This window comes from Scyliorhinus torazame, chromosome 9 (genome assembly GCF_047496885.1).
Source record: "Scyliorhinus torazame isolate Kashiwa2021f chromosome 9, sScyTor2.1, whole genome shotgun sequence".
NCBI lineage: Eukaryota > Metazoa > Chordata > Chondrichthyes > Carcharhiniformes > Scyliorhinidae > Scyliorhinus > Scyliorhinus torazame.
In genome coordinates, this window is record NC_092715.1 from 265983844 (window position 1) to 266003623 (window position 19780).

General features: G+C 46.0%; 1 protein-coding gene across 4 annotated transcripts in view; it reads left to right on the forward strand.

The window, feature by feature from the left end:
- The window catches only part of unc45b (unc-45 myosin chaperone B), a 152415-nt gene that overhangs the window by 75092 nt on the left and 57543 nt on the right, over positions 1-19780 (forward strand). For all 4 annotated transcript variants that reach the window (XM_072517424.1, XM_072517421.1, XM_072517423.1 and 1 more), the window contains exons 5-10: positions 1127-1216; positions 3571-3738; positions 7394-7562; positions 12011-12181; positions 12874-13045; positions 16813-17113. In XM_072517424.1, the coding sequence (XP_072373525.1) occupies positions 1127-1216; positions 3571-3738; positions 7394-7562; positions 12011-12181; positions 12874-13045; positions 16813-17113 (1071 nt within the window). The remainder of the gene's footprint in view (positions 1-1126; positions 1217-3570; positions 3739-7393; positions 7563-12010; positions 12182-12873; positions 13046-16812; positions 17114-19780) is intronic.

Genomic DNA, 19780 nt, shown 5'->3' on the forward strand with positions numbered 1-19780 from the left:
CCATTCCCGTGTGTGTGTATTGATGCAGGAATCCCATTCCCGTGTGTGTATATTGATGCTGTAATCCCATTCCCGTGTGTGTATATTGAGGCTGTAATCCCATTCCCGTGTGCGTATATTGATGCTGTAATCCCATACCCGTGTGTGTATATTGATGCTGTAATCCCATTCCCGTGTGTGTATATTGATGCCGGAATCCCATTCCCGTGTGTGTATATTGATGCAGGAATCCCATTCCCGTGTGTGTATATTGATGCTGTAATCCCATTCCCGTGTGTGTATATTGATGCTGTAATCCCATTCCCGTGAGTGTATATTGATGCAGGAATCCTATTCCCATGTGTGTATATTGATGCTGTAATCCAATTCCCGTGAGTGTGTATTGATGCTGTAATCCTATTCCCGTGTGTGTATATTGATGCAGGAATTCCATTCCCGTGTGTCTATATTGATGCTGTAATCCCATTCCCATGTGTGTATATTGATGCAGGAATCCCATTCCCGTGTGTGTATATTGATGCAGGAATCCCATTCCCGTGTGTCTATATTGATGCTGTAATCCCATTCCCGTGTGTGTCTATTGATGCAGGAATCCCATTCCCGTGTGTGTATATTGATGCTGTAATCCCATTCCCGTGTCTGTATATTGATGCAGGAATCCCATTCCCGTGTGTGTGTATTGATGCTGTAATCCCTTTCCCATCTGTGTATATTGATGCAGGAATCCCACTCCCGTGTGTGCATATTGATGCAGGAATCCCACTCCCGTGTGTGTATATTGATGCAGGAATCCAATTCCCGTGTGTGTATATTGATGCTGTAATCCCATTTCCGTGTGTGCATATTGATGCAGGAATCCCATTCCTGTGTGTGTATATTGATACAGGAATCCCATTCCCGTGTGTGTACATTGATGCAGTAATCCCATTCCCGTGTGTGTCATCTCTGAGACCACTCATTGAATGAGTGGGGTGTTAATTCCTAAAGAGATGCTATTCTGCGTTTTTGGATCTTGGGAGATAGTTCATCCACACAATCTGATTTCCCTATTCTTTATCAATTTTTCAAATAAACTTTTTCCTTGCACTATTTGGTGTAATAAATGTATCCCGTTCTCCTCACACAGTTAAAGATTCAGTTCTCCACTGATTCCAGGGTGGAACGAATGTTTGAAGTCTTGCTTGATGAGAACATTGACAAAGAAAGGAAGGAAAAGGTTTGTCCAGTTTTCAATTTTCTTTGCCTTGGCTGATGATAGATTTCCTCTTTTTCAGGTGCTCACCTCTTCTTCTCTCTTGGTCTCCCCACATTCCTGTCGAAAAACTAAATAATTCAATGTTAATGCGGGAGTCGGAATAGAGAGGATTTGAAGCTGGTAGGAAAAGTTGAAAAGGTTTTTATTGGGATCCTCAGTGTTATAGATGGAGATCCAAAGTACGAAAGCAAGGAGGATATGCTACTCATTGATCAATTATTGATTGGGTCCCATCTGAAGGCTTAGAGAAGATGTACGAGACAAGCTTTTTACACAGAGGGTAGTGGGTGTCTGGAATTCGCTGCCGGAGGAGGTGGTGGAAACAGTGACGTTTAAGGGGTACCTTGACAAATAATAATTGCTTATTGTCAGAAGTAGGCTTCAATGAGGTTACTGTGAAAAGCCCCTAGTCGCCACATTCCGGCGCCTGTTCGGGGAGGCTGGAACGGGAATTGAACCTGCTGCATTACAAGCCAGCTGTCTTAGCCCACTGTGCTAAACCAGCCCCTTTACATGAATAGGATGGGAATAGAGGGATATGGACCCCGGAAGTGCAGAAGATTGTAGTTTAGTCGGGCAGCATGGTCGGCGCGGGCTTGGAGGGCCGAAGGGCCTGTTCCTGTGCAGTACTTTTCTTTGTTCTTTGTTCTTTGAATTGGGATTGTTCTCCTTTGAGCAAAGAGGAGTTTGGGAGAATTGATAGTGGTTTTCAAAATGATGAAGGTTTTGGATAGTGTAAATAAAGCCATTGATATGTTTCCCCTTATTGTCAGAACCCTACGTGATTTTGAACTCCATATTTTCCCTTAATGTCTGCTGGCATTTTACCCACGGCAGGAAGAAGCTCCCAGCATGCGGGAAGCCCAGTTGCTTTAACTTTGCGAGTCGGTGTTGGGAAAAGTGTGAAGCTTCATTTGGAGGTCCCTTGGCCCGTTCCAGGCACCTTTAAAGTGACACTCTCCCCCTCCCCTAACCCTCCCTGCTGACCTCTTAAGCCTGCCGCACAATCCCACAGCCCCCCTTTCCGGGGTCAATTTGGGAGGCCTGTGTGAGACCCTAACCCCCGGACTAACCCAGGCTCCTCGCTTCATGGGATTGCCTGTAGTCTCAGCAACGACCACTACTCGTGGGGTAGGCCCACACACTCCTCTGCTAATTCATGTTTGCTGATAAACTTCCCATTTTCCATGCAATCCAAATGCCATGGAAACCTGCACTGCACATTTGGGAAGACCTCAGATAGAATCATGGAATTTACAGTGCAGAAGGATGCCATTTGGCCCATCGAGTCTGCACCGGCTCTTGGAAAGAGCACCCCACTTAATCCCACACCTCCACCCTATCCCCGTAACCCAGTCACCCCACCTAACCCAAGGGCAATTTAGCCTGTCCAATCCACCTAACCTGCACATCTTTGGACTGTGGGAGGAAACCGGAGCACCCGGAGGAAACCCACGCACACACGGGGAGAACGTGCAGACTCTCCACAGACAGTGACCCAAGCCGGGACTCGAACCTGAGACCCTGGAGCTGTGAAGCAACTGTGCTAACCACTGTGCTACAGTGCCTCCCTATCAATGGGAATCTGCAGAACCCACTTCCATTGAAACTCGGACTAAACCCAAATTATCTGGCATTATAAATTGTTGTGACATATTTTATAAAATGATTCTAAATTTAAGTTTAATGTGCTGATAGTAATTTAAAAAACCAATTAAAACTGCAATGCAAATCCTGGTCAATTGCAACCAACACAAGTCAGAAAATCAGCGCTCATTAAGTTTAAAAACAAACACTATTATTGTCAACTGACGTAATTTCCTGCAATTCCTTTTTTTCAAATGACTCAGTATGTGCTTTAGTGTCATTGGCCAATTCGGGTTATTCCCAGGCTGGTCTGCTATGCCTTAGTGGGTAGCGCTCACAACTTTTGAACAGAAGAGAACCGTTAAAGCCACATATTCCTGAGATTTAGGGACAAAATCTAAGCGACAACGCAACACTGACTACACTTCAAATGTGCCAAAGTGATGGAGGGTGCTACACTAATGCAATGACTTTCGATTTCCTTCATTTTTTTCTTCATCTCCCTCACTTTCCCTTTCCCACTTTCTCCCCTTCCTCCATTCTCCACCTCCAGACTCTTATCACAAGGCCAAGAGGCAACAATGATGTTGATTCTTAATTCTTCAACACGGGAAATTCTCTGTCAATCATAATTCCAAATTATGCTTGTTGCCAGCTGTGTTGAGATAACAATTTTTTTTCCTGTATTATCTCATGTTCTGCCTTTCACTGTTTTCTTTTTTAACCAGGCTGCAAACAACTTGATTGTGCTGGCGAGGGAAGATGCAGGTGCAGAACGGATTTTCCAAAATAACGGTCTTAATCTGCTGATGCAACTCATCGAAACGAAAAAACCAGAGATGATGGTCTCTGCAGTAAGAACGCTTGCAGGCATGTGCAGTCGTCACAAGTCACGGGTGAGAATTGGCAGCTTACAATGAATGTACAGCAGAGAAACAGACCATTCGGCCCATCTGCTTGGTGTTTACGCTTCGCCTGAGCCTCCCCTCACCCCTCTTCAGCTCACTCTAATAGCATAACCTTCTATTTCCTTTCTACCCATGTGTTTATCTAGCCTTCCCCCTTAAACACTTGATTCTCTTCACCTTGGCCACACCCCATGGTAGCGAGTTCCACATTCTCACCGCTCTCTGGGCAAAGAGATTCCTCCTGAATTCCCCAATGGGATTTATTGATGACGGCCTTCTATTTTTAACCCCTTGCCTTGGGCTCCCCACAAGTAGAATCATCTTCTCTACATTTTACCTGTCAAACACCTTCAAGACCTTGCCTCCGCCCCCACAAACCTGTAAAACCTCCTCCCTCAGATATGTCTCCTACTGCCTTTTGAAAGTCACTATTGAATTTGCTTCCTGCATTCCAGATCACAGCGACTTACTGCGTTTAAAAAAGAAAAGGTTCCTCATATTGCCTCTTTTGCTGTCACCAATTACCGTAATCTGTGTCCTTTTGTTACCAATCTTCCAGCCACTGCAAACTGCTCTACTCCATCAAAACGCTTTATATTTTTGAGTACCTTTATTAAAGTTTTGATTCTCTGCTCTGAGGATAATAATTTTCGCTGCAATTCCTCCAAACTTCAAATTCACAGGGTTTGACGAAGAGATGGTTGGCTAAATGAAGGTCCATGGAATTGGATTATTGACCTGGCTAGGAGCTTGGTTAAGTCAGTAGAAAACAGAGAGTAGGGATAGTGGGTGTAGTAGAAGATGTTGAGGCTAGTAAGTTTTAATGTGCGACTGAGGAAATAGTGCCACCCACGTTATGATGGGGAGCATGGCCGCCACGGTAGCACAGTGGTTAGCACTGTTGCTTCACAGCGCCAGGAACCAGGGTTCGATTCCAAGCTTGGGTTACTGTCTGTGTGGAGTCTGCACGTTCTCCCCGTGTCTGCGTGGGTTTCCTCCGGGTTCTCCGGTTTCCTCCCACAAGTCCCGTAAAACGTGCTGTTGGGTGAATTGGACATTCTGAATTCTCCCTCGGTGTACCCGAACATGCGCCGGAGTGTGGCGACTAGGGGCTTTTCACAGTAACTTCATTGCAGTGTCAATGTAAGCCTACTTGTGACACTAAAAAAGATTATATTAAAAAAAGAGTAACATGATGGTGAATTGTGTGTCGAGAGAGTCTGAGAGAAATCGGTATGAAGATAGCACTTAAATCGGGCTATGACTTGGGTAAATATATGTAGGTGTGTGTTAAAAATAAACAGTTTATGTTCAACCACGCAAGCCTCTTAGAATCCAGTGCAGAAGGGGGCCATTCGGCCCATTAAGTCTGCACCGATCCTCCGAAAGAGCACCCTACTTAGGCCCACTTCCCCACCCTCCGTAACCCCACCTAATCTGCCCGCCTTTGGACACTAAGGAGCAATTTAGGGTATGCTAGCCTGCACATCTTTGGATTGTAGGAAGAGACCGGAGCCCCGGGGGAAACCCACGCAGACACAGAGAGAAAGTGCAAACCCCACACAGTCACCCGAGGTCAGAATTGAACCCGAATCCCTGGGCCTGTGAGGAAGCAATGCTAACCACTGTGCCAACGTGCCTCTCAGTGAGACACCAAACAACCTTAACAATAGGGGGTATATTCTCAAACCTGACTTGTGCAGGGATCTCAACTATCCACTATATGTTTTAATGACTTAGATAACACAATAAAGAGACGAATATCAAATTTGGTGATGATACAGAAGGCTGAAAATGCAATAAGTAGAGTAGGTGGAAGCATAAAATTACAAAGGGACATTGATAGATTAAGTGAATAGGAAAGATAGGCAACTTGATTCCAATACAGCTCAGTGTCCATTTTGGAAAACATTTATCATATAAATGGTGATATGGGGCCAGCACGGCGGCACAGTGCTTAGCACTGCTGCCTCACAGCTCCAGGGACCCAGGTTAAATTCCGGCCTCAGATGACTGTCTGTGTGGAGTTTGCAGTTTCTCCCCGTGTGTGCGTGGGTTTCCTCCGGGTGATCCGGTTTCCTCCCACCGTCCAAAGATGTGCAGGCTAGGTGCATTGCCATGCTAAATTGCTCCTTAGTGTCCAAAAGGTTAGATGGGGTTACAGGGATAGGGTGGAGGTGTGGGCTTAAGTAGGGTGCTCTTTCCAAGGGCCGATGCAGACTCGATGGGCCGAATGGCCTCCTTCTGCACTGTAAATTCTATGAAGCTAGTGTCATGAAAATTTCACTTCAGGAAATGTTTGGCTGCTTATGTTACTGCAGTGATGTCAGAATGTGGGTGGAGCTGAGCTCTGGTTCTGCTTTTTAGTTTCACTTTGAGAAAAGCTTGGGTGTGTCTGTGTTTTTTGGTTTTGTTTCAGTGTTGGAGCTGAAGCCAGACAAAGCAGGTGTACTGTTGTTCTCTCTGCCATGAAAAGACTATCTCTTGATCATTTGGTGAATTCATAATTATAAATGTTCTTAGTAGTGAATTTAAACCTAATGTGCTTCTGTTAAAAAATGTTTCTTTTGCCTTCTGGATGTTGTTTGGGAATTTATTAAGGATTATTTATGGTTTATTCTTTGGGGGTTGTATTTGAATTGATGGTTGTTAAGATGTTCACTGTATGTTTTAAAAAGGTTAACGTGAGTTCATAGAATAAACATTGTTTTGCTTTAAAAAATACTTTTCCATTTCTGCTGTACCACACCTGTAGAGTGGGCCGTGTGCTCCCCATACCACAATCTAGTAAAAGTTGTGGGTCAGGTGAACTCCATGATACACTTTGGGGTTCTCTAAACCCTGGCCCATAACACTAGCAACAATGGAGATCGCAAGAGATTTAGGAGTTTATGTACACTGATCACTAAAATGCAATGGTCAGCCATAGAAACCTTATCAAACAGGCCAACGGAATATTAGACGATATCCAGAGGGAGAAAATATAAATAAAAGAATACTTTGCGACAGCTATACCAAGCTCCGTTCAGATCATATTTGGAGATCTATGTACAGTTCTCGGCATTGCACTTTCAAAAGGATATATCGGCCTTTGAAGAAATGTAGTATAACAAGAACGTCACCAGGATTAAACTGAGTGGAGATTAGTTTTGTATTACCTGGGATATAGAGGGTTTCAGTATCAGTTATTGGTTTTAAATCTGAGGTGGATAGATTTTTGCTCGTTAAGGCTGAAGGATGGAGGGTGGCACGTGGCGCAGTGGTTAGCACTGAGACTACGGCGCTGAGGACCCGGGTTTGAAGCCTAGCCCTGGGTCACTGTCCGTGTGGAGTTTGCACATTCTCCCCGTGTCTGCGTGGGTTTCACCCCCCACAACCCAAACAAATGCAAGTTAGATGGATTGGCCATGCTAAATTGCCCCTCAATTGGAAAAAAATAAATAATTGGGTACTCTGAATTTATATTAAAAATAGGACTTTAAAAGAAAGGCTGAAGGTGGAGTTGTGGGGTGGATCCGGCATTGATGGCGGCACAGTTGGAGGGGCTGAATGGCCTCGTACGGTTCCAGTGTTTCATTCATGTCTAAGTGTGTTCTGTGTGGGAGAGTTGGGCACGAAACTGATTGTAATTTTACGTTTCTAGGCGATTGCCGTGTTGCATTTCGTGGGCTTAGAGAAAATCTGTCGCATCATGGCCCTGGAAAATGAGGAGATTGCATTGGCGACGTCGAGTTTCTTCCAAACAATCCTCGATAACTTTGAAGGAGTAGATAGTAAGGAACATCGTGGGAAGGATGAAGCTCTGGTACTGGGTAAATAAAATGCTGGTCACAGATCTGATTATAGACCCAACAGTAGACATTTACCAGTTTCAAAGTATGTTCGATAATCGTCAGAGGGGCAATCATGCCATACGTAATCTTATTACAATTTAATTACTGTGTGAGCATTGTTGCCGTATAGGATGTGTTTATTTATTTTCTGGCTGTATTTGTGATGTCCTCGGCCATGGGTCCTCAAACGCCCCCAGGGAAATGCTGCGTTTTTCATTTAAGTATAAGAAAGCATAGAAAGCATCCATAGAAAGCATCCTATCAGGCTGCATCACAGCCTGGTATGGTAACTGCTCGGCCCAGGACCGCAAGAAACTTCAGAGAGTCGAGAACACCGCCCAGTCCATCACACAAACCTGCCTCCCATCCATTGACTCCATCTACACGTCCCGCTGCCTGGGAAAAGCGGGCAGCATAATCAAAGACCCCTCCCACCCGGCTTACTCACTCTTCCAACTTCTTCCATCAGGCAGGAGATACAGAAGTCTGAGAACACGCACGAACAGACTCAAAAACAGCTTCTTCCCCACTGTCACCAGACTCCTAAACGACCCTCTTATGGACTGATTTCATTAACACTACACCCTGTATGCTTCATCCGATGCCGGTGCTTATGTAGTTACATTGTATATGTTGTGTTGCCCTATTATGTATTTTCTTTTATTCCCTTTTCTTCTCATGTACTTAATGATCTGTTGAGCTGCTCGCAGAAAAATACTTTTCACTGTACCTCGGTACACGTGACAATAAACAAGTCCAATCCAATCCAATCCAAGAAGTAGGAGTGGACCCTACAACCCATCGCTCCGCAATTAAATACAATATTGGCAGATTGTCTTCCTCAATTCCATTGTCCCTCTGTCTCTCCATGTCCCTCTCGCTGAGAGACTGAAAGTCCATCCATCCCAGCCTTAACAAGCTCAACCATGGAGCTCCGCAACTTTCCGGGATAGAGAATTCCAAAGATTCACAGCCATTTGAATGAAGAAATGTCACCTCATCTCAGTCCTGAATGGTCGGCTTCCTTGTGCGAAGGCTGTGCCCCTGTGTTCTAGATTCCCCAGTCGGGGGAAAACAACCCTTCAGTGTCTACCCTACCAAGCCTCTTCAGTATGTTGTCTGTTTCATTGAGGACACATCTCCTTCTTCTAAATCCCAGGGAACATAGGCCCAATTTACTCAGCCCTCACATCCCAGGAACCAATCTAGTGAACAAGGTCACTTCACCCTTGCTTAAATATGCCATCCAAAACTGAGTAGATTACTTCAGGTCCGGTATCACTAAATCCCTGTCCAATTGTAGCAAGACAATTGTTCTTGTATTCCAGTCACCTTGTAATAACGGCCAAAATGCCATTTTCTTGCCATACCTGCATGCTAATTTTCTTTGTGACTGATATGAATAGTGTATGCCATATCTCTCTGAAAATCGACATTTAGAAGTTTCACGCCTTTCAAAAAAATATTCGTTTTTTTGATTCTTACTGCCGAAGTAAATAACCATCCCCACATTGTATTACATTCATCATCTTGTTGGCCACTCACTTAACCTGTCTATATCTCTTTTTGTCTCTTTGTGTCCTCCTCACAGCTTCCATTTCCACCGAGCTTTGTATTGTCAGCAAACTTGTGTTTGTCAAAATCATTAATATAGATTGTGAATAGCTCGAACCCAATCACAGATCCTTGTAGAATTCCACTAATTACAGCCTGAAAATGTCATGTTTATCCCCATTCTCTGCTTCCAAAATGCCCTTTAACCAATTCTCTAGCCTTGCTAATATATTACCCCCAACTCCACAAGCCCTCATCTTACATATTAACTTTACCCTGTGTAGGATGTCTTACCTAATGCCTTTGGAAATCCAAGTATACCACAGTTACTGGTTCCCTTTATCTATCCTATAATTACATCACCAAAAAATACAATAAACTTGGCAAATACAATTTCCCTTTCATGAAATGTTGACTTTGTTTGATCATACTATGATTTCACAGTGCATTGTTAAGACTACCTTAATTCTATTTTCCAATGTTTTGTTTTAAATCAGATGTAACTTTGATAAGCATACAGGGCAGGATTCTGTGATCCTGGGGCTAAGTGTTGACGCCGTCGGAAACGCCGTCGCGGTTCTCGATGGTGTCAACACGGCCTCAGGATCAGCAATTCTGGCCCCTACAGGGGGCCAGCACGGCACTGGAGTGGACCACGCCGCTCCAGCTACTGATCCTGGCATGATCTGGGCACCACAAGGCTGCATGCGCAGTGGCACCGGTGCCAACGCGTGCTTGCCACTCTCTTCTCCGCGCCGGCCCAGACGGAACATGGCGTAGGGCTACAGGGGCCGGCGCGGAAGAAAGGAGGCCCCCAGCCCGAGAGGCCGGCCTGCCGATCGGTGGGCCCCGATCGCGGGCCAGGCCACAGCGGAGCCCCCCCCCACTGGGGTCGGACCCCCCCCCCCCCCACAGGCCGCCCCTGGACCCTTCCATGCTGAGGTCCTGCTGTACGGCACCGGCGAGACTCGGGTTTTTTACGACGGCCACTCGGCCCTTCCCAGGACGAGAATCAGCGCGGGGGGGGGGGGGGGGGCGCGTAGAGCGGCCCCCGACCAGCGCTGCGTCAACCACGCCGGCGCCAATGGCGCCGATTCTCCACTCTGCAGAGAATTGCGTCCCGGCATCGGGGCCGCTTGCCGCGATTCGCACCGGTCGCGGGGATTCTCCGGCCCCGGGCTGATAGAATTCCACCCATTGTATTGTCTCTCGAAACGTTTCACGCTGTTTAACCATTGATATTTTTTAGTCTACTGACTCGATCAATCGCAGCTCTCTCCCTCACACTGATATAATTAGCTATGTTTTTGTGTTTAAAACTGGAATATGGCATTCCCAAACGTAACATGGAATTCAATGGTATTATGATCACTCTTTCGAAGAAGCTCCTCTACAATGATGTTACAGCTCGAGTATCCTTTATCTGTAAGTCCAAAAACTGGACATATGCAAAAAAGGCCCTTTTTCTTTAACCTCATTGACCTTTAGCAACGGAAGGCTAGTTGTTGTTCTGCGCTGTTTACTTTGTGACTTTTATGGTGAACACGTCAAAAGGAAACTTATCACACTGTGGGTGTGGGTGAGTGAATAAGCACACTGAGAGTGACCCAGGAAAACACAATTTATGATTTCCCAAATGATCATCTTTATTAATTACTCGATGGGCGTAATCTAGCCCAATGGGACAGAGTCCCGTAGCGTGCGATTAGCCGGGTATTTCCATCGAGAAACACCCCACTATCTAACGCCTATCCCGGTAGATTGGTGCCCTCAACGGGGAACTTCCTGTTGAGGCCAAACTTAGCCCCGTTTCCTACATTGAAGAGCTCCGCTCGCTGGAACTCCTCATTGCAGCATTTAAAAATGGCATCCCGATCTCTCAAGCCTCCGAACACCCCCCCCCCCCCCCCCCACGAAGCCCCAACTCACTATAAGAGGTCCCCGTGCCTCCCCGCACCCCCCATGGCACACCCTGGCTCAACACCGCCGCACAAAGAAATGCCACCCTGGCACTCTGGCACTCGCCTGTGGTCTCCAAGGGGAGGGAGTTAGATCCCACGCCTTGGTTAGACCGCGGGAATGTATATTAGAGTGAGACTAGCTGTCTCGCTCTAATATGCAGATTTGCCAAATAAATGATCCCACCCACTTCACATCGCGGGTCTCCTCTCATTTACTGGCCACATGGCCTGTAGATCATGCCCTAAATTTTTGTGTTATGTTGAATATTTAAGTGAATAAAAAGTATTAAAATAGTTTTGTTTAAGATTTGGGTTCACTGAACAGGAAATCGGAGAATCATAGAACAGTGAAACACTGAAACAATGAAGGAGGCCATTCGGTCCATTGTGTCCGTATACTGGCCCTTTGAAAAAGCGATCTAATTAGTCCCAGTTTCCTTCTCTTTCACTCTAATCTTGTAAATAGATTTGTAGAATTCATAGAATTATAGAATCCTACAGCACAGGACAGGCCCCTCGGCCCATCGCGTCTGCGCCGGTCAAAAACAACCACCTAACTATTCAAATCCCATTTTCCAGCACTTAGCCCATAGCCCTTGTCTGCCCTGGGGTCACTAGTGCACAGCTAAACACCACTCAACTGTTCTGAGCATCTCTGCCTCCACCACCCTTTCAGGCAGTGAGATCAGCGATTCATCTCTACATCTCAAGTAGGCCATTCAGCCCATCGAGTCTGCACCGACCCTCCTAAAAAGCACTCCGCCTAGGCCCACTCCCCCAGCCTGGTACAATTTTACTAAAGTTTCTTTTCGTACCTTCTCTAAATTTTTGAATTTCTGGATGCACATGTGACAATGCGATATTTCTGATGGATGGCGCCTAAGTTGTTTTGAATCAATTTTCTCTCCCCAGACACCTCGAAGGATGTGAAAATGATCATCACGCATCTTCTAGAAATGCTGATCCACAAAGATGTCTCGGGGCATGGGCGGGATCAAGCCCTTAACCTGCTGATCAGAAATGTACCTCGAAAGGACCTGGGCATTAAAGACAACACCAAGAGTTTGGATACAATCGATATTGGTGCGTACACCCTTCATAACTTTGTTCTTCTTCACGTTTGCCTGCCTGACTTGGGTTTCTGTGTTTTGGGGATCTTCCACTCCGCGCGACCCCCCACCACCACCACCCCTACCCCCTCCAGTCCCGCTGATGTCTTTGCCGTCTTGCGTTGCTCGCCCATTCCGTCGCCGGCAAACCTGCCATGGGGGGGGGTCGTCTTTGGCGAGATTGGAAGATTCGCTGGTGGGATGGGCCAGAAAATCCCGCTCTATGCGTTTTGTTCAAAGCTCCCGGGGGAGCTGCATCAGTCCAAATGAAGACATTGAGTCTGGCGAAGCAACTTTACTTTCATTTTATTCCCGGCCTCAACATTTTCAGGGGAAGACAGTTCCAGATTTCTGCTACCAATTGCGTGGAGAAGTTCCTGATAACATCACCCTTAAATTATAAGGTTGTGCCCCCTTGTCCTGCATTCCACTGCACCAGAGCAAGTAGATCTCCAGTATCGCTCTCCCCGTGCGCTGCTGAGTACTTTCAGAATTTTCAGTTTCGATTTCAGATCTTGTGGGTCTCTGTTGTGTAGCTTCCTTCCAGATAACTCAAGCTATTATTTCCAAGTGGTTCAGCCGCACGATGTGGAGCGGAGAGCTTTGTGCCGTCCCAATCTGCTCATTTCCTCCGTGTCCAATTCACGAAGGACATTTCCCCCTCAGGCTTGAAGAAAATCTTGAAAGTCGGAGGCCAGATCCCTGAGCTGCCCAGCTGCTTGCCACTGACCGAGAACACCTGCCTCACTGCTTCCATCTTACTCAACAATCTTTACAATGATCTTCGGTGTGATGATGAAAGAACAACCTTCAGGAAAATCTGTGAGGAATATGTAACGTAAGTAGTACAGTGAATCAGGTTAGTCATTCAGTTTGGGCTTCGGCCTCACATGCTTGTCAATATATTGAATGGATTTTTATGAATGAGTGTTATTTTTCCCCTCAATAGACCATAATAGACATTTGGAAACTTTATTTATCGAACTTTGTTTTATCTTATTGCCACATGGGTCCTGAGCGCTGCCCCTGGTGGATGGAAGATGTAAGGGCAAAGGGTGGTGGGGGAGGGCGTAGTTTGCCATAATTGGCACTGTTTGCAAACAGATGATAAAGGACCATGGGGGAGGGGGTGGGAGGAAGGGCATTGGTTGGCATGAGGGGGTACGAGGTGTTATGGGGAAGGGTGGGAGGGCATAAGTTAGTATGGGGAGTGTGTGGGGGCATGAGGGTTGGAGGAAGGTTTCATGTTTTACTCTTTATTTTATAAACATTGGACACAGTGCCAGATCCCTGAAGCAGGCCTTCGGCCCAGCTCGGCCTCTGCACTCACCATCCTTCTCAGTTCTTCCCAGGTCGCCCGCCCCGACTTCTAATCCAGCCGCTCCCGCCGCACTGAAGTTCCGATGTCTGGACAGCCATTTTATGAAGGTCGGGTTTGGGGTTCCGGCAATTCTCCCGTCTCTGTGCGCCCGACCCATGAGTGAAAATTTGGGAGATCCAAAAAGTACCAGGATGTTTTTTTGAAAACCTATCTGGTTCATGATAATCTGTTAGTTGAGGAAATCTGCCATCCTCACCCAGCCTGGCCTAGAGGTGACTCCAGACCCACAGCAAGATAGTCAATTCTTCACTGTCCTCTGAAATGGCTGAGGAAGCCACTCAGTTCTATTGAAGAAGGCTGCTCACCACCAACATGTCTAGGACAATTCGTATTGGGTAATAAACAAGCAGAGATGCTCACATATTGTGAAAGAGTAGATTATCCAGGGAACCATTCACAAGGCAGTGGGCGCCAACAGGTTACCTGGCAGGGGGAGACCTTATTGGATCTTATTCTTCGTTAATATCCATTAATGATCTGGAGCCTGGCTAGCTTTTGCATTGCCCAGGTCAGCAGTGTCAAGGGCAGTTACAACATCTCAAATCGTACCCTGGGTAGATAATAACCAATCAAACAGGAAAGGCAGCAGACGCCAGGAAGCATGTGTTTGATTTCATTCTACATTGGGGAGTGTAGGTTGTGTCTTGGGGGTTGCACCTTCACCTCTGGGTCAGAAGGTTTCTCAGTTCAAGACCCCCACCAGAGACTTGAGCGCAAGGTTCCAGACTGACGCTCCCGGTGCAGTGCTGAGAGAGTGTTGTTGTGTTGGAGATGATCCAAGGCCCTCTTTGTTCTCAGATGGACTTAAATGGCACTATTTCGAAGAACAGCAATAGAGTTTTCTAATGTCCTGGCCAATAGTTATCCCTCAGCGTAACTAGTAGAGTTGACCAGGGAGAACCGGTGGATGTGGTTTATTTAGACTTTCAGAAGGATTTCGACAAGATCTCACATAGCAGATTACTATGTAAAGCTAAAGCGCATGTGATTACGGGTAGTACCTTGAGATGGATAGGAAGCTGGTTAGCAGACAGGAAGCAAAAGATTGGAATAAATGGATCTTTTTCTGATTGGCAGGCAGTGACTAGTGGGGTACCCTAGGGATCTGTGCTAGGACCCCAACTGTTCACATTATATATTAATGATTTGGATGAGGGAACTAAATGTATTATCTCCAAATTTGCAGATGGTACAAAGTTGTGTAGGGGGGTGAGCTGTGAGGAGGATACAGAGATGCTTCAGCGGGAATTGGACAGGCTGAGTGAGTGGGCACAGGCATTGCAGATGCAGCATAATGCGGATAAATGTGAGGTTATCCGCTTCGGTAGCAGAAATAGGAAGGCAGATTATTATTTGAACGGGTGTAAATCGAGAGAGGTGGATAATCAGCGAGACCTTGGTGTCCTCGTGCATCAGTCGCTGAAAGTAAGCGCTCAGGTACAGCAGGCAGTAAAGAAGGCAAATGGTACGTTGGCCCTCGTAGCGAGAGGATTTGAATATAGGAATAGGGATGATTTACTGCAATTGTACAGGGCATTGGTAATGCTACACCTGGAGTATTGTGAGCAGTTTTGGTGTCCTTATCTGAGGAAGGAAGTTCTTGCCATGGAGGGAGCGCAGCGAGGGTTTATCAGACTGATTCCTGGGATGGCGGGACTGTCATATGAGGAGAGACTAAGTCGGTTAGGATTATATTAATTGGAGTTTAGAAGAGTGAGAGGGGATCTCATAGAAACTTATAAAATTTTAACAGGATTAGACAGGGTGGATTGAGAAAGAATGTTCCCGCTGGTGGGGGAGTCCAGAAGTAGGGGTCATAGTTTGAGGATAAGGGGTAAACCTTTTAGGACTGAGGTGAGGAGAAGTTTCTTCACCCAGAGAGCGGTGAATCTGTGGAATTCACTCCCACAGAAAGTAGTTGAGGCCAAAATGTTGTGTAATTTCAAGAAGGAATTAGATACTGCTCTTGGGGCTGAAGGGATATGGAGGGAAGGCGGTATCAGGGTATTGAACTTGATGATCAGCCATGATCATAATGAGTGACGGAGCAGGCTCGAAGGGCCGAATGGCGTCCTCCTGCTTCTATTTTCTAATCAACATATTTCCTGGAAATTAATATAATATATAATCTTTATTATTGTCACAAGTAGGCTTACATTAACACTGCAATGAGGTTACTGTGAAAAGCCCCTAGTCACCACATTCCGCCGCCTGTTCGGGTACACAGAGGGAGAATTCAGAATGTCCAATTCACCTGACAGGCACGTCTTTCGGGACTTGTGGGAGGAAACCGGAGCACCCGGAGGAAACCCACGCAGACACGGGGAGAACGTCCAGACTCCGCGCAGACAGTGACCCAAGCCGGGAATCAAACCTGGGACCCTGGCGCTGTGAAGCAATAGTGCTAGCCACTGTGCTATTGGCAGAGAATCAACTGAGAGACAACCTGTTTACTAATAACAAAGTCAATAAGTAGAACGTACGCCTGAAGATTTTGCAATAAACATTGCACTGGACAGATTGAGAAACTAAATTTTAATAAAGGAATGAAATTCTGCTTTGAAGAATTGCGGGCAATATGATTTATGGAAATGTAAGTGGGCCTGATCTATTTGAACCAGACTTTATTGTGCCTACATTGGAAAGGGTCCTTGTGGTGGATGTGGGGCTGTGGGGAATAAAGCCCACATCCCCAGCCAGCCCGGCCAGTGTCAGGGCCAGTAGCCCACGGTCACGCCTCTCCGCATCCTACCTCCTCTCCCTCCCCCATCAGCCACAGCGCCTGTTTCTCGATTTTTAAAAGCACAAGTGAGCCTAGCCGTCGGCAATTCCACCCAGCAGAGAATCGCGGAGGCTCCGAAGAATATTAGGTCGGGCCCATTAATGGTGTGCCAGCAACGTTTAGGGAACGTGCGGAGTGGAACGCATTGACGCTCCGCTGTCGTGGCACCGGAGAATCGCGATGTGGCGTGAAACCGGCGCCTGCCGTGATTTCGGCATCAAAATTGATTCTCTGCCCAATTGCGTTGTCCGATTCCGGCAGCTGCCAACAGAGAATCCCGCCCCAGCGTTTTCCAGGTCAGAGATGGGTGAAAGGGAATTGATGCAGGTTAGGGCATGGACAGCAGAGTGTGGGATGGTTTCACATTCATGGAGGGTTGAAAGCTACGATCCAGGAGGAAACAAACATCTTTTATCCATATGTCTGTCTACCGTCACCACAGGAGCAAGTTTGACCCGAAGAACATGGAAAAGAACCTGCACGCCATCCAATGTGTGTCTGCACTCCTTCAGGGACCCTTTGATGTGGGAAACAGCGTCCTGGCCTTGCCGGGAGTCATGGAGATGATGGTCGCATTGTGTGGTTCAGAGAGGGAGATTGACCAGATGGTGGCAATAGAGGCCATTATCCACGCAGCGAGTAAAGCCAGCCGAGCAACTTTCATCATTTCCAATGGAATCACCTTACTGAAGGACATTTATAAGAAGTCAACTAATGAGAAGATCAAAATCAGAGCATTGGTAGTAAGTTTCATTGAAGAGTTTTACTGTCTTTTTGTTAATTTCCTGTCGCTCGGTGGCAATGGTTTCCTGCACAATATGATGTAAATTGACAAAAAATATTGCAAAGATCCTCATCTAATGATCAATGTGTTATTTTTCTCTTTGTATCACTGGTTTTGTATTTTTACATTTTACTTGGGAAAATGATCAATTACCTCGACCTAATCCGTGACAGAAGTCAATTCCAAATAAATAAACCTTTGATTTGATTTGAAACTGGTGCCTGCAAAACGTTCAGTGGGAGGTCTTGTAGCACCGTATGGTAGTGTCCTTACTTCTGGGCCAGAAGACCTGGGTTCAAGTCCCACTTCAGGACTTCTTGGCCATGGAAGGTGTGGCCAGAACAGGTTGATTGACAGCCTGTAAATCCTCCCATTACACCTGACAGCAGGTGATACGAACGGGAGAGTTTCCTGGTCACTCTTCTTGCAGAAGGCACCAGCAAAATACTGCAGCACTTTGCCAAGATTAATCACAGGCCGATCCAATAGTAGTCCATGGTTAACAATGCCCTCCTTGGGAATGGTATCTGTTGTAAACCACTGTTGCACCTCTATTAGATGATGCATGGTAGGACCTGGACTACAGATACGTTGGTAGTCCCTGCCTGCTGGCTCCGCCCAGTAGGTGGAGTATAAATATGTGTGTCCTCCATGCTGCAGCCATTTCGCCAGCTGCTGTGGGAGGCCACACATCTTAGAGCAATAAAGCCTCAGTTGTCTTTGTGCAATTGATCGTGCATCAGTATCAGAAGGAGGAGGAATTATATTAGGTGCACATTGAGATTTTGCAATCTTCTGGTTTGAAGAACTTTGGACTATGGGCCAAGCAAATTCACAAAACACCTCCGGTGGGAATTAAGAACAGTTTCTGCTAATTGTGCTCGTTAGCGGAACTTCAAAGAGTAGCAAAACTTGGGCTGGCTCTTTCGGACAGAAGGACATATTTAGGAATCCTTTCAATGCTCCTGACTGTAATTTTAATTTAGGGCGAAACTGACTACTGTATCCCAATCTAACGAGCAAACCTATGTGGTTGTGGAACCCACCTCTTCACTCACCTGGTGAAGGAGCTGTGCTCCGAAAGCTAGTGATTCCAAACAAACCTGTTGGACTTTAACCTGGTGTTGTAAGACTTCTTACTGTGCCCAACCCAGTCCAATGCCGGCATCTCAACGTCAGAACTAACAAATGGTTCTGTAGAGTTTTTTTGAAGGTTCTCTAGGGTTCCACCCCCCCCCCCCGCCCGAGTAATTTAGAATCAAAGGTGGTGAATTGACACTGATTTAAGCTGCTTATTTTTGAGATAAACCCATTTTCAACTGCACTGATCAAACTGCACCAAGTTACCCCTTGAATATATCCAGGATTATTTTCTAAAGCAATTAAACAAATACATTCTAAAATTATGCCTGATTGCACTGGTATATGGCAGGGTGAGCACTCAATGGTGAGTAGATATTTGGGCACAAAATGCACTCAAAGTGGTTGTAGATTTGGTGTAATTTGCATCTGTCTTGCCAAGCTGTCGGTTTTACTCCTTCGTGCTCGGTGTAGAAGAATTGTTTTGTAACATAATTGAAACTCCATTATTATCAAAATACTTTCAATATTCCCTCTTTCTTTATCACGTTGTTAAATAGAACAACACTGATCTTATCCTGGTGAACAACACCCTTAAGGTGAAAAATATAAATGCAATTATAGTTTTTTTTTGTCGAGCTGACAAGGCAATGACGGAGCAAATTTGTCCCATGTCATAGGCCTGTAACAGGTTTTATTTTACAATGTTATTAGACTATTTAAAAATGAAATATTGTCGCTGGACTAGTAATCCAGAGACCCAGGATAATGATCTGAGGACCCCGGTTCGAATCCCACCACGGCAGGTGGTGGAATTTAGAACATAAGAACTAGGAGCAGGAGTAGGCCATCTGGCCCCTCGAGCCTGCTCCGCCATTCAATGAGATCATGGCTGATCTTTTGTGGACTCAGCTCCACTTTCCGGCCCGTACACCATAACCCTTAATCCCTTTATTCTTTAGAAAGGTATCTATCTTTTTCTGAAAAACGTTTAAAGAAGGAGCCTCAACTGCTTCACTGGGCAAGGAATTCCAGTGATTCACAACCCTTTGTGTGAAGAAGTTCCTCCTAAACTCGGTCCTAAATCTACTTCCCCTTATTTTGAGGTTATGCCCCCTAGTTCTGCTTTCCCCGACCAGTGGAAACAACCTGCCTGCATCTATCCTATCTATTCCCTTCATAATTTTATATGTTTCAATAATATCCCCCCGCATCCTTCTAAACTCCAATGAGTACAATCCCAGTCTACTCATCCTCTCGTCATAATCTAATCCCCTCAACTCTGGGATCAACCTAGTGAATCTCCTCTGCACTCCCTCCAGTGCCAATATGTCCTTTCTCAGGTAAGGAGATCAAAACTGAACACAATACTCCAGATGCGGCCTCACCAACACCCTAGACAATTGCAGCATAACCTCCCTAGTCTTGAACTCCATCCCTCTAGCAATGAAAGACAAAACTCGATTAGCCTTCTTAATCACCTGTTGCACCTGCACACCAACTTTTTGCGACTCATGCACCAGCACACCCAGGTCCCTCTGCACAG